Raw genomic sequence first — 14,212 nt, forward strand, 5'->3', positions numbered from 1 at the left:
TGTCCTGTGCTTTTTTTGGTGCATTTTGAAGGTTATTACTTGGTGTGATATGTGCTTTAGGGTTTTAGATATAGCTGCGCTGTCAGCCTTTTTTTTTCTGTAAAAGCTACTTGTTAGCCATGTTGCCTATATATTTTTGCTCTTTTTTGGGTAGTTCTGATAAAAGATACATTTTGATTACATGTGCATGCATTTTTGATGGCTTCATTTCTTCTACTATAATCTTGATTACTCTTAAATGGTATTGATTTGCAAATTTCTTGGCTGTGTGATCTTATGCTCTCCTGTGCTTTTGATTGGTGCATTTTAAAAAATATTTTGAAGATTATTACTAAGTGTGATATGTGCTTTTAGGTTTAAGACAAAGCTATGATGTGTCTGCCTTTTTCCCTGTGTTAGCTTCTTGTTAGCCACGTTAGCTGGAGCTTTTGGCTGTTTTTTTAAGTCATGCTGAGAGAAAAGACTTATTGTGTGAGTGTGTGTGTGAGGTTTGTCTGCCTTTGTTTTAAATCTTAGCTTGAGCTGTTGATCAGATGTGTATCTGTCCTGGTTAGCAGGCCAGAGCTTACTGGCATTTTGTTGAAGTTTTGATCCATGATGTGTGAGTGATTAAAGTGATTGTTTAGGACTTTTAAAGTTGTGTTTTGTGGCATTCCTGGCTTGATCTTAATGTGTAGATTAAATTGGCATTTTTGATGGCTTTTTATTTTCCTACAATAATCTTGATTACTCTTTAATGGTATCGTTTGAAGATTCCTTAGCTGTGGGCTCTACTGTACTCTCCTGAGCTTTTTTGGTGCATCTTGAATTCATTTTGAAGATTATTACTTGGTGTGATATCTGCTTCAAGGTTTTAGATATAGCTATGCTGCGTCAGCCTTTTTTTCTGTGAAAGCTACTTGTTAGCCATGTTAGCTGTAGCTTTTTGCTCCTTTTTTGGGTCATGCTGAGAGAAAAGACTTATAGTGTGTGTGAGGTTTGTCTGCCTTTGTTGTTGTTTGTCCAAGTTGTTGATTAGTTGTGTATCTGTCCTGGTTAGCAGGCGAGAGCTTAGTGGCATTTTGTGAGGCTTATAGATCCATAATGTGTGAGTGATTAAAGTGATTGATTGGGACTTTTAAAGTTGTGTTTTATTGCATTCCTGGCATGCTTATAATGTGTAGATAACATGTGCATGCATTTTTGATGGTCTTTTTTTCCTACTATAATCTTGCTTACTCTTAAATGGAATTGATTTGAAGATTTCCCAAATGTGTGCTTTTCATTACTCTCCTGTGCTTTTTGGTGCATTTTAAATATATGTTGAAGGTTATTACTTGGTGTGATATGTGCTTTAAGGTTTTAGATATAGCTATTCCACGCCAGCCTTTTTCCCTGTGATAGTTACTTGTTGGCCAAATTATGTAGCTTGTTCATCTTAGTTTAAGCTGTTAACCAGTTGTGTATCCGTCCTGGTTAGCAGGCCAGAGCTCACTGGCATTTTGTAAGGGTTAAAGATCCATTATGTGTGAGTGATGAAAGTGATTGTTTGGGTGCTTTAATGTTGTGTTTTGTGGCTTTTTATTCTCCCACTATAATCTTGCTTACTTTTCAATGGTAGTGATTTGCAAATTTCTTGGCTGTGTGATCTTATGCTCTATTGTGCTTTTTGGTGCATTTTGAATACATTTTGAAGATTATGACCTGGTTTGATATGTGCTTTCAGGTTGTAGATATAGCTATACTATGTTGGCTTTTTATTTCTGTGAAAGCCACTTGTTCGCCACATTATGTGGCTTGTTCATCTTAGTTTAAGCTGTTAATCTGTTGTGTGTGTGTTCTGGTAAGCAGGCCAGAGCTTACTGGCATTTTGTGAGGGTTAAAGATCCATAATGTGTGAGTGATAAAAGTGATTGTTTGGGTCCTTTAAAGTTGTGTTTTGTGGGATTCCTGGCATGATCTAAATGTGTAGATAAGGTTTGCGTGCATTTTTTGTGGCTTTTTTCCCCCCAAAATTATCTTGATTACTCTTAAATGGTATTTGAAAATTCCTTGGCTGTGTGCTCCAATGCTCTCCTGTGCTTTGTTGATGCATTTTATATATATATGTTGAAAAACGATTACTTGGTGTGATATGTGCTTTAAGGTTGTAGATAAAGCTACACTGTGTCGGCCTTTTTTCCTGTGTTAGCTACTTGTCAGCCACATTATGTAGCTCTTCCTCTTTTTGGGTATTTCTGATAAAAAAATACATATTGTTTGAGAGTGTGTGTGAGGTTTGTCTTCCAATGTTGTTCATCTTAGTTTAAGCTGTTAATCAGTTGCGTATCTGTCCTGGTAAGCAGGCCAGAGCTTATTGGCATTTTGTGAGGGTTAAAAATACATAATGTGTGAGTGATTGAAGTGCTTGTTTTGGTCCTTTAAAGTTGTTTTGTGGCATTCCTGGCTTGATCTAAATGTGTAGACTAGATTGGCATTTTTTGTAGCTTTTTATTTTCCCACATAAATTTGATTAATCTTCAATGGTATTGATTTGCAAAATTCTCAGCTGCGTGATCTTATTCTCTCCTGTGCTTTTTTGCTGCATTTTGAATACATTTTGAAGATTATAACTTGGTTTGATATGTGCTTTAAAGTTATAGCTGTGCTGTTTCAGCCTTTTTTTTCTGTGAAAGCTACTTGATAGCAACGTTAGCTGTATCTTTTTGCTCCTTTTTTGCTGAGAGAAAAGACTTATTGTTGTGTGAGTATGTGTGAGGTTTGTCTGCCAATGTTTTAATCTTAGTTTAAGCTGTTAATCAGTTGTGTATCTGTCCTGGTTAGCAGGCCTGAGCTTACTGGCATTTTGTGAGGGTTATAGATCCATAATGTGTGAGTGAATAAAGTGATTGTTTAGGACATTTTAAAGTTGTGTTGTGTGGTTTTCCTGGCATGATCTTAATGTATAGATTACATGTGCATGCATTTTTGTGGCTTTTTTCCTTCAGTACTGTCCTGTGCTTTTTGGTGCATGTTTTAATACATTTTGCATACACTTTTTGTTGCTTTTTTCTCCTACAATTATCTTGATTACTCTTAAATGGTATTAATTTGCAGATTCCTTGGCTGTGTGATTTGCTTCCCTGTGCTCACCTGTGCTTTGGCTACTGACTGCGACTGAGACTGCTGCATTTCTGCGATCTTTTGATCCAGGACACACACATCTTGACACTTATACATCTCTTTAAACCGACACACACCTAGAGTAACTGCTAATCTGCACACACTTTAATTGATTTTATACACATTCACTCAAGCAGACACACACAGTCACACACTCACACACTCACACACACAGACACACACACACTTGCCCTCAGCCAAGGTGAGTTAAAACATTTCTACATTGTAATGTTAGGTGAAGCGTTGCTATGTGAAGCCTTGTGAGTATGATTGGCACAGATTGACTGGTGTTTTCTCTGTGAGCGTGGACTCAAAAATTTCTCTTTAATCTTCCTGTTCAGATGCCTAGAGCGAAAGGCCATCGGAGGGCGTTGGCCTTGAAGAGGAAGAGGGCAGAGGACCACCCCTGGACTGCCCTCGAGCCTGTCCCCGAGTTCGTTGCTCGTATGTGTCAAACTTTCATTTCAGAATGTTCACTGATATGGTTTGGATGTAATGTCCCTTAATAATGTTCTGACAAACTTCAATGTCCATTAAACAGGGCGCGGTACCGGGTACCGCCACCGAACGCGGAGATGGCCAACCTCTGCACTGACCCACCGGAGCCGCAAGTTGGTCACTCCAGCGCATCGTCCGGACCAGAAGGTATGATTTTTGTTTAATTCATCGAAAAATTGCAGCGAGTAAGGTGTCTGTTGGTAGGTTTCTCTGTTGTTAAAGAACGTCTGTGTTTTTGCAGCTGGTGTTCGTCGTCGGAGACTCCCACCTCCGGGCCATGGTGGACGGCTTCGTGCCCATGCCGGTAGGTTCTCTGTCCTTTGCTTTTCTGTCTGTTCCAGGTGCATCGGCAGCCGAGCTGAGGACAGAGGCCCTGCACGCAGACGTCCCGTGGACCCCCGACGCCGTCTGCGTGCTCGCCCCGAGCAACAACCTCACGGCCAGCCGGACGGTTGGCGAGGCAGCGTTGGACTTCGGTGCTCTCCTGACCTCCATCGCCAGCCGCTGGCCCAAGGTGCGTGTTTGTTTCATGTTTTTGTTGTTAATCGTTTGGTTTTGTGTCAGCAAAGCTGTTGTGAGCAGCCTTTGTATTGTCATGCACTTATTTTAGAGACATCAATGTGATCTGCTGACAAAGGTTTTTTTTCTGTAAGGTGTTCGTGCTGGACTTCCCTCCACGCCTGAACATCCACCCGGGCCTGCAGTTGGCGCTGCGTCAGGAATTCCACCGAGTCGCAGCACGCATGGGTACGTTTCAATCGAGTTTTTCTGCAAAATCTGAGATTTGAGAAATTTATTTTTGTGTGACCGCATGCATGGATGGACATGTACATGTAAATGCATGTGTTAATGTTTTCAAGTACTTAATGATTTTTTTGTGTGTGGTTTGTGACACTTATTTCAGGTTTCCCTTACGTGTCTGTGGCTGAGCACCTCCCCCTCCATCGGTTGGAGCTGTGGTGCCCCGACGGCGTAAGTATTGTCCTAAAATTTACACATCACTTTATGTGACACTAAAGAAAACATCCAGCTAACAAAGTGAAATGTCTGCTGTGTCTGACTGTTTTTCAGGTGCACCTCAGCGACACCGATGGGACCCCTGTGCTGGTGGATCTGCTGTGGAACGCTGCTGTCCAGCAGCTGGCCACGCGTCCACCCTCGCCCACGCCCGCGGTGTCCCGCCGGACATCGCCGCGTGCCACGGTGTCTCCCAGGCTAGTTGTGACAGGACACCTCCCCGTGACCCGTCACAGCGACCCCTGGGAGTGGACTGTGGTTGGAAAGGAGGACAAGGTAAAGTGTTTCTCTGATTGAGTGTGTAGAAGTTTGTACAAAGCCTGCATGTGAAGTTTTATTTTAAAACAATTTTTGTTTTTTGTTTTGAAGGCCGGAACACCTGCTGTGGTTCGGCCTGTCATCCCGCCCAACCCTGTGTGGTTCAGCGGTGACATGTTGGATGCTATGGAGAAGGTCAGTCCTTCTTCTGGCTCCGGCTGCATCGCTGAGCCACCAGCTGGCCAGGTAAAGTGCACACAAGCCATATGACCACATAGTTGATAACACAAGCGGTAAACAGCTGTTATAAAGTTTCTTTTTCTTCCTCTAGGCTTCGCGTGCGAAGCGTCGGCCACGAGGTGTTGCCAAGAAGCGCAGTGGAGGAAAGCGGCAGGTGTGTTTTTTTTTAATTTTTTGCTGGTTACGAAGAGCGACCAATGCGGTGTGATATATGTTTTGATAAGAGTTGCATTTTGATTTTTTTTTTCATGTTTTCTGTTCTCTATAGGTGGCGGCAACACCTTCACCTGCCCAGGAGACCGTGTCTGCCTCCGGCCCCAGTCCGGTCCAGCGCCAGGTGCGTTTTTGTTTAAACATGTTATGTGACTTATTGTTTTTACACCTGCATTTTTCCCCCTGGTTTGTCATGCAGTTAAACTGAATTTTTGATTTGTGTCAGGCGGAGGCAGCAGCCCAGGAGTCCGTGGTCCCAGAGGTCGTCGTGGAGGAGACATCGCTGGAGTCCGAGGTGCCGCAGGTCGTCGCGGAGGAGGTGGCTGCGCCGTGCCTTGCTGTCGCCGAGGGAACCCAGAGGCCACGGAAGATCAGCAAAGCTAAGGACCACTTTTTTTCTTCTGCTTGTGTTTCTGATGCTGGGTTAGATTGTGACAGTAGTGATGTAGCAGCAGAGGCTAGCAGAGATGGGAGGCCAGTCAGGGTTGTGTGCGGGTCGTTTCATCAGGCTGACGAGCGCTTTTTTTACGGAGGACAGCAGTGTATGGCTATAGCTTTGGTCAGCTTAGCCAAACACACGCTGAGCAGTGTTTTTTCCTGGGACAGACGTCAGCTTGATCGTGCGGTGATTTGCGGCGACGAGTTGTACAGTAATTTGCGCGATCGAGGCATCTTCAACCACGTGACAAATCTGCTCTCTGTCCCAGATTTGCCACAGCGGTTGATGATTGATGATGCGGTGGTTCGCTTTGTTTTTGGCGACTCGGCGTTTGGTGATGTCGGCGTAACAGAGGGTGAACACATCGACAGCGGTGTGTTCAACAGTTTGCGTGACGCACTGAACAGGATCTTCGGTCAGTACCACACATGTCTTCTGACGATGTGTGGCAACACTTCTGCCATCATCCGTGAGGATGGACGGTTCGCTGTGGTGGACAGTCACTCACGGGGTAACGAGGGCTTGTTACACTTTAACGGTACAAGCGTGGTTTTGCATTTTGCGTGCCTGGATGACCTGCACCACTACATCTGTCGCTTGGCCGACAGTCTCAGTTCGAGGGAGAAGCTCTTTGAACTGTGTGGCATCTCTGTCCATGTGGGTGCAAGTCCAGTGCTGCCTGGTGTTTCTGTGGAGGGTAGGGTCACAGGGGTGACTGCTGCTCCAGCACCAGAGTGTAGTGTTGTGTCTGAGCGTTGTGTCAGTTCAGATGTTAGTCCAGCACTGTCAGGCGTTTCTCTGCGGTCTTATGCCAGTGTGTTGAGCGGCGGCTCACCGGCAGGACCAAGCGTTACTGATGGCAGTAAGTGGGGCATTTCTTCTGACACTTGTTGGTCGAAGAAATCAAGGCGATCCGGCTTTCGTTTTAGATACGATGAAGATTTCCCTCCGCTTGGTCTTAGTGCTTATGCAGATGTCAGTCCGGTGCTGTCTAGTGTTTCCGTGGAGAGGCGGGTCACTGAGGTGAACACTGCTCCAACACCAGAGTCTAGTGTAGTCAGTGAGTGCAGGTTAAGTGATGTGGTTTCTGAAGGCAGTTGTGAGCCTGAGGTTTGTGTTAGTGTAGATGCGAGTCCAGCGTCGTCAGGAGTGTCTTTAGCTAGCGAAGTTAGCGGTGTGTCAGCAGCAGAGAAGCGTAGGATTTCTTCTGACCCTTGTGTGTCAAAGAAATCCAAGCGCTTTGATGTTGGCGAGGCTAATTTAGATGTAGAGTTTGTAGATACCGTCAGAAATGCAGAGTTAACTTTCTGTCCTCTCAGCGTAGACGCCTGCAAGGCTGTGTGCAGTAGCTTTAACTTGGAGTTTGTGAAGCTCGGTGGACCGGTGTCCACACGTGTCGGTTTGTTAGGGGTTCCTTGTAGAAATGAGAGGATCGTGGCGGATGGTAACTGCTTCTTCAGAGCCATCTCTCAGGCTGTGAGTGGTTCTCAGAAGCACCATCGTAGAATTAGGCTTGCGGTTTGTAAACATCTCCAGCGGAATGCTCGTCACTATTCTAATTTGATTAGGAGTGAGTACTCTTCAGTGTCAGAGTACATTCAGCAGTCCAGGATGGCAAGTGTTAATTCTTGGGCTTCAGAGGTGGAAATTCAGGCTACAGCAGATATGTTAGGCGTTAGTGTTTGTACATTTTATGATGGTCGTTGGCTAAAGTACAGCTGTAGCGGTAGGTGTTTGTCGTCGGATTGCATTTATTTAGAGAATGTCTCAGGGAGCCATTTTGAGAATGTGGTTTGTGTTTATGAGCCTGGACTGCAGAGCTGTTATGGTTATTGTAAAGTCAGTGAGGTTTCAGGTTACAGCTTTAGGGCTAGATGTCAGGAAGGTGTTGTTGGTAGGGAGGAAACAGCACTTAGGTGCAGTGAGAGTTTTGAAGTGTCAGATCTAGGTTTAGATGAAGAGGGTGCAGAGCCAGGTAGGCTGTCTTTAAAATCACAATATATGATCCGTAGGGAGTGGACACAAAGGAAAAAAAATAAGTTGCTTATGGAGAGATGTCAGTTCAGGTTTAGAGAGAGGTATCGGGAAGATGAGAGTTTTAAGGAACAGAAAAAGTTCAAGAGTGTTGAAAAGTATAGTGAAAATGTGTCACACAGAGAGAAGGTTAAAGGAATGAGTGTAGGGAAGTATAAAGAGAACCCTGAGCACAGAGAGAGGGTTAAAGGAATGAGCGTAGGGAAGTATAAAGAGAACACTGAACACAGAGAGAGGGTTAAAGTCCAGGTTAGGGCACAATATCAAGGTTGTGTTGAGCATAGGGAGAAAGTTATAGACAGGATTATGGTTAAATACAGGGATAGTGAGGAGCGTAGGGAGAAAGTTAAAGCTAGGAGTAGAAAATTTAGTAAGAGTCAGTACGGTAGTTTAAAGCACAGGCAGAAAGTTATTGGTCGTGTTAGGCTGAGCAGGAAACAGAGGCTAGAGCAGTTAAAAGACTTTGGTTTTGTTATGAATCAGTTTTTGGAGCAGGTTAGAGACGGACCTGATTTTGTCTGCTGTGTTTGTCACAGGTTGCTGTTTAGAAATCAGGTTGTTAGTTGTGATAGGGACGCTTACAGCAGAACCAGCAGAACAGCTGAACTTGCTGAGGCGTGTATCAGTGAGTGTTTCCTGCATCAGTGTAGTGATGAGTGTGTTGTGCCCTGTCAATTGGCAGTTTCTAGAGGTCAGCTGTGGATTTGTCACTCCTGTCAGGGTAAGATTAGTAAGGGTGAGATGCCAGCTGAATGCTGGATCAATAACCTGGAGCTGGATCCCATTCCACCTGAACTGGGATGCCTGAATAGTTTAGAGCAGCATTTAGTCGCGTTGCATATTCCATTTATGAAGATGTTGGCACTGCCGAAAGGGGGGCAGAACGGAGTACATGGACCTGTGACATGTGTTCCAGCTGACATCGTGCAGTCGACTCGTGTGTTGCCCCGGTCCAGTATGGAGGGGTCTTTGGTACAGGTTAAGCTGAAGCGTAAACTGACCTATAAAGGGTATTACGAGTATCAGTTTGTAGATACTCTGCGTGTAAGACAGGCGCTAGATTATTTAAAGAGGACCAATGCCCTTTATGCAGATATAGAGTTTAATGAGGACTGGGTTAATGAGTTTTGTAGGATAGAGGATGAAGAAAGGGAAGAGGCTGAGTTTAGTGAGGAAGAGGTTGTTTCAGAGCAGGGTGGTGTTGGTGCTCAGGGAGCTGATCAAGTTAGAGCACAGGCTGAGTTTGTTGAGGGAGATGTCGAGGAAGCTTCAGACATAATACAAGATGAAATGTTACATGACAGGCAGCAGCACTGCATGTTTCAGGACACTTGTCTTATGCCTGTTGATATTGGTCAGGAGGCATTAGATCAGTATTTTGAGGATATAGTTAATATTGCGCCTGCAGAGGGAAATTGTCCGGTGAAGATGCTTTCTGACCAAACGAATGAGGCTAAATGTTTCCCAGTGTTGTTTCCTAGAGGTAATAAGACCTTTCATGACACTCGAAATGCTCATCTGTCACTTACGCGTTATTTCAACAATAGGATTATGCATGCAGACGGTCGTTTTGCGCGTAATGTGGAGTACATATTTTTTGCGCAGTACATGTCGGAGTTAGATCAGGTAGTGTCGAATGTTTCTGTGGCGTTACGTAAAGGTAAAGTAGGTCAGAGGTCTCAGCGAATCACTCAGGGTATGTTGAAGGATGTGGAGGCTTTAAAGCAGTTGTTGGAGTTTGATGATGGGTTTAAGTTCCTGAGACCAATTAGGGGAACTCCGGCATTTTGGCAGACCGTTCAGAAAGAAGTGATGGCTTGCGTTCGTCAATTAGGGATCCCAACGTGGTTTTGTTCCTTTTCGTCTGCTGATATGCGCTGGCAGAATCTGCTGACCAGCATCCTGAGGCAGGAAGGCAGATCGCAGACGGTAGAGGATTTGGAGTGGGCAGACAGGTGTCAGTTGTTGCGTCGTAATCCGGTAACGGCTGCGAGGATGTTCGATTACAGATGGCATTGTTTTTTGAAAGCAGTTCTCATGTCTCCTACTGAACCAATTGGCAAGATCTCCGATCACTTTCATAGGGTCGAGTTTCAGCAGCGCGGTTCTCCTCATGTTCACTGTTTGTTTTGGATCGAGGGCGCCCCCAAAATTGGTAAGAACACAGATGAGGAGGTAGTTGCGTTCATAGATAAATACGTCTCGTGCGAGTTGCCCTCTGACGATGACACATTATTGGACATTGTGACATCGGTTCAAACACACTCCAAACGGCACGCTAAGACTTGTAGAAAGTCAAAGAAGAGCAAATGTCGTTTCAATTTTCCAAAACCAGCGACGAAGCGGACATTTATTTGTCACAAGAAAGAGTGCAAATGTGACGGGAAAGATGCATATAGCGCAGAGGAGAGAGCTGCTTCTAAAAACATGCCAATCTGTAAGTGTTTTGATGACGATGACGAGATGCCCAAAGAAACAGCTGAGGCAATTTTAACAGCTGTTAAGAAAGCTGTTGAAAATGAGGTGCCTCCTGTGTCTGTTGATGAGTTGTTTGCGACTTTGGGCATTAATCAGGACATCTATGAGCAGGCGTATCGGCGTTTAGAGAAGAAGACAAAGGTAGTGTATAGGAGAGAGGTAAACAGTGTTTGGGTGAACCAGTACAGTAAAAAGTTGTTGAAGTGCTGGAACGCCAACATGGACCTTAGCTTTGTCACTGACGCCTATGCAGTCGTCATTTATATAATTTCCTACATTACGAAGTCAGAGAGAGAAATTGGCCTTTTATTGAGCAATGCCCAAAAAGAAGCTTCCCAACAAGGAAATCTCTCTGCTAGAGAAAGCTTGAAGAAGCTGGGGAGTGTATATTTACACCACAGAGACGTCTGCGCTCAGGAGGCAGTGTACAGGCTAACGTCCATGCATCTGAGGGAATGTTCCCGAAAGGTTGTCTTTGTGCCGACAGGGAGCAACATAGTCAAGATGAGTTTACCTCTGAGTGTTTTGCAGGAGAGGGCGTCATCACATGATCTTCGCTCGGATGACATGTGGATGACTAGCATAGTGGACAGGTTCAAGAACAGGCCTGACGACGAGGTGTTTGCGGACATGTGTATGGCGACGTTTGCATCTGAATATCGTGTTCTCTACGGCAATGAAAAATCTGAAAATGCGATTAAATTGAAAAACAATTTGGGCTTCGTCCTGAGGAGAACACGATCTCAGTTTGCCGTGGTTCGGTATATGCGGTTTAACTTAGAGAAGCAGGAGGAGGCTCATTTCCAGAGTCTGTTGCAGTTGTTCCTTCCTTATAGAACTGACTCTGAGCTCAAACCTGAGGGCTTTGAGTTTTTCAGTCAGTTCTATGAGAACGGAGAGGTCAGGTTTAGGGACTGCTCCGTGCACTCGGTGCAGGCCGTGGTCGAGGAGAATAGGGCCAAATTTGAGTTTGACTGTCCGGATTTGGAGCGAGCTCAGGAGATTGCTGAGCTGCTCGGCGGTGTAGATGAGGATGTGTGGGGTGAGTTGTGTCCTGAGCAGGAAGCGGAGCGCATTGAGTGTTTAGAGGAGAGGAGGCAGCAGCAGGCAGAGGAGATAGAGGGAGAGCAGCTGGTTGAAGGTTTAGAGAATATTCCAGATTTGATGGGTGCTGCTAGACAGGTTGTTAGGTTAGAGAAGAACAGAAACACCATGTCTCGTAGTGAGGGTTTGTGCTTGGTTAGGTCTCTGAACGAGACACAGTTAGGTGTTTTTTACAGGGTGAGACATTGGTGTTTGCAGAAGGTGATGGGCAAAAACCCAGAGCCTCTGCAGGTGTTTGTGACAGGCGGCGCAGGAACGGGGAAGAGTCATTTAATCAGGGCCATTCAGTATGAGGCAGGGAGGCTTCTGTCAGCACTATGTCATCAACCAGACGATGTCACAGTTTTGTTAACTGCTCCTACGGGCATCGCTGCATACAATTTAAATGCAGCCACAATTCATCACACATTCGGCATCGGAACACATGCTAGTTTACCTTACACCCCTTTAGGTGAAGATAAACTAAACTCGCTCAGAGCTGAATTGGGTCACCTCCAAATTCTAATCATTGACGAGATCAGTATGGTTGATCACATCCTGCTGGCTTATGTTCATGGTAGGTTAAGGCAGATTAGACAGACAGGCGACTTTTCCCCTTTTGGCGGTGTGAGCGTGATAGCCGTTGGTGACTTCTATCAGTTGCCTCCTGTTAAAGGGAAGCCTCTGTATAGCAGTCCCATCGGGGTGGATCTGTGGTCTAACTTTAGCGTAGTGGAGCTCACAACGGTAGTTAGGCAGAAGGATAGCCTGTTTGCCGAGTTGTTGAACAGGTTGAGAGTGCGTTCCAAGGACACGCCCCTGTTAGAAACGGACGTCCAAATTTTAGAGTCACGTGAGACCGGCGAGGAGAGCTCAGCCTTGCATATTTTCCCGACAAATATGCAAGTGGCTGAGCACAATCTGGAGCAGCTCTTTGCCTCGTGTCCTGATTATGTCACTATTGATGCTCAGGACTACCAAAACAGTAGCAAAACAGGCAAATTGGAAAAGATGGCCGGGCATCATAGAGCAGCATCAGACACGTGTTTGCAAGAGCAGCTGTGTTTAGCGAGAAACGCGCGCGTCATGCTTTGTAAAAATGTAGATGTCGGGGATGGTCTGGTCAATGGAGCATGTGGCACCGTCACTCACATTGAGTTTAAAAATGTGAGTGACAAGTTTCCTCAAACAGTTTATGTTAAATTTGACGACCCTAGAATTGGCTCACAGAGGAGGAAACAGCGTGCACATGCAGCAGTAGAATGCAGGGATTCTACTGCTATTGATCCAGAGCAGGAGAAGGCCACTAAGTGGGGGGGTCTGCGTGTTCAGTTTCCTCTTAGGTTAGCGTGGGCGTGTACTGTACACAAAGTGCAGGGTTTGACGGTGGACCAGGCTGTGGTCTGTTTTAAGAAGGTGTTTGCACCCGGGCAGGCGTATGTAGCACTTAGCCGAGTCAGGGCTTTGTCGGGACTGATCATCAGGGATTTTAATGAAAAGGCTATTTTCAGCAAGACCACCATCAGGGAGGCACTGGAGGGCATGCCTCCATTTTTGATTGGTCAGCAGAAACCTTCATCAGATGCACCCAGCTTCTCTGTGTATCTGATGAACGTTCAAAGTTTAAGCCGCCACTTGGTGGATCTGGTGTCTTGCACACAGCATTTACAGCCTAACTGTATTGCTGTCACAGAAACGTGGCTCACTGCACAGTCCTCATTGGACAGTGTCCAAATAGATGGTTACACTTTCCACAGTCGTCCTCGTGGTGTGTGTTACAGCAGCAGCAGCAGTCACGCCAAATTGTTAGAGCTTCAGCAGCTAGAACATGGTGGAGTTGGTTTGTATAGTGAAGACCAATTGGACTGTGACGTTCTGCAGGTACCCGATTTGAATCTGGAGTGTTTGGTGTGCCTGTTTCCAAAAGTAAACGTAGTTTTGGCAGTGATCTATTGTCCACCATGTTATCCAAATTTAGTACTGAAAGAAAATCTGGGGAAGTTGCTTGATTGGTTGAATCCAATCAGTAACACAATTGTAGTGATGGGAGATTTTAACGAAAACATCTTGAAAACCTCATCAATTTGTAAATTCATGGGCACAAAAGGATTCATGCAGCATGTAACACAGGAAACCACAGAGAAGGGGACTTTGATTGATCATGTTTATGTTAAAACAGCACAGTACGATGTGGAATGTGCAGTGATGCCCACGTACTTCAGTGATCATGAAGGAATTCTGTGTAGTTTTAGAGTTAAAGATGATCAGGGGCAGGTAGATATTAGTGTAGGTGAGTTAGAGGAGCTTTTTGATGCTGAGTTAAATCTAGATGATGTTTAATGTGGTTGGTTTGACAAAGGATTCACAGTGGCAGTGTGGGTTCTTTGTCTGAGTCAAACACCGCTACATCGCTCTGCCCGGGTGCAAATCTTGGTATTTTGGCATTGGTTGTGTTTACCTGTGGGTTATAAAGAGGAAACTGGACTAACTTTTAGTGGACCATTGTGGTTGTTTTCTATATTGGTATATTTATTGTATATATATATTGATTGTATATATATATTGATTGTATTTATATATTTATATATTTATTCATTTATTTATGGTGAGGTTTTGGAGTTGTAGGTATTTGTCATGTAAATTTTGTCTAGTTGTAATTAAAGACAGAAAAAGTAATTATGATTTGATAGTTTCCAAAATAATCAGGTGTCTCAGTGAAGAAGAAAGTGTTTTTGATTTTTTTAATGTTTTTGATCATGTAGGCAGGTGTTTGAGATAATCATGTATGCTATAGTTGTTAGTGCCTTTAGC

General features: G+C 44.7%; 1 protein-coding gene across 1 annotated transcript; it reads left to right on the forward strand.

The window, feature by feature from the left end:
* The first annotated feature begins 3,076 nt into the window (after nucleotides 1-3,076).
* On the forward strand, nucleotides 3,077-13,870 carry LOC141804796 (uncharacterized). The gene is made up of 11 exons (XM_074689415.1): nucleotides 3,077-3,343; nucleotides 3,483-3,585; nucleotides 3,683-3,786; nucleotides 3,881-4,153; nucleotides 4,293-4,386; nucleotides 4,544-4,611; nucleotides 4,711-4,932; nucleotides 5,026-5,160; nucleotides 5,246-5,308; nucleotides 5,423-5,491; nucleotides 5,594-13,870. Exons 2-11 carry the CDS (start codon nucleotides 3,483-3,485, stop codon nucleotides 13,739-13,741), a joined length of 9,279 nt encoding a protein of 3,092 aa, XP_074545516.1. The 5' UTR covers nucleotides 3,077-3,343; the 3' UTR covers nucleotides 13,742-13,870.
* Nucleotides 13,871-14,212: the final 342 nt, after the last annotated feature.

Source organism: Halichoeres trimaculatus, unplaced genomic scaffold (assembly GCF_033239565.1).
Source record: "Halichoeres trimaculatus isolate MK-OKI-2021-1 unplaced genomic scaffold, fHalTri1.1 fHalTri1_scaffold_15, whole genome shotgun sequence".
In the NCBI taxonomy this organism is placed as follows: Eukaryota; Metazoa; Chordata; class Actinopteri; order Labriformes; family Labridae; genus Halichoeres; species Halichoeres trimaculatus.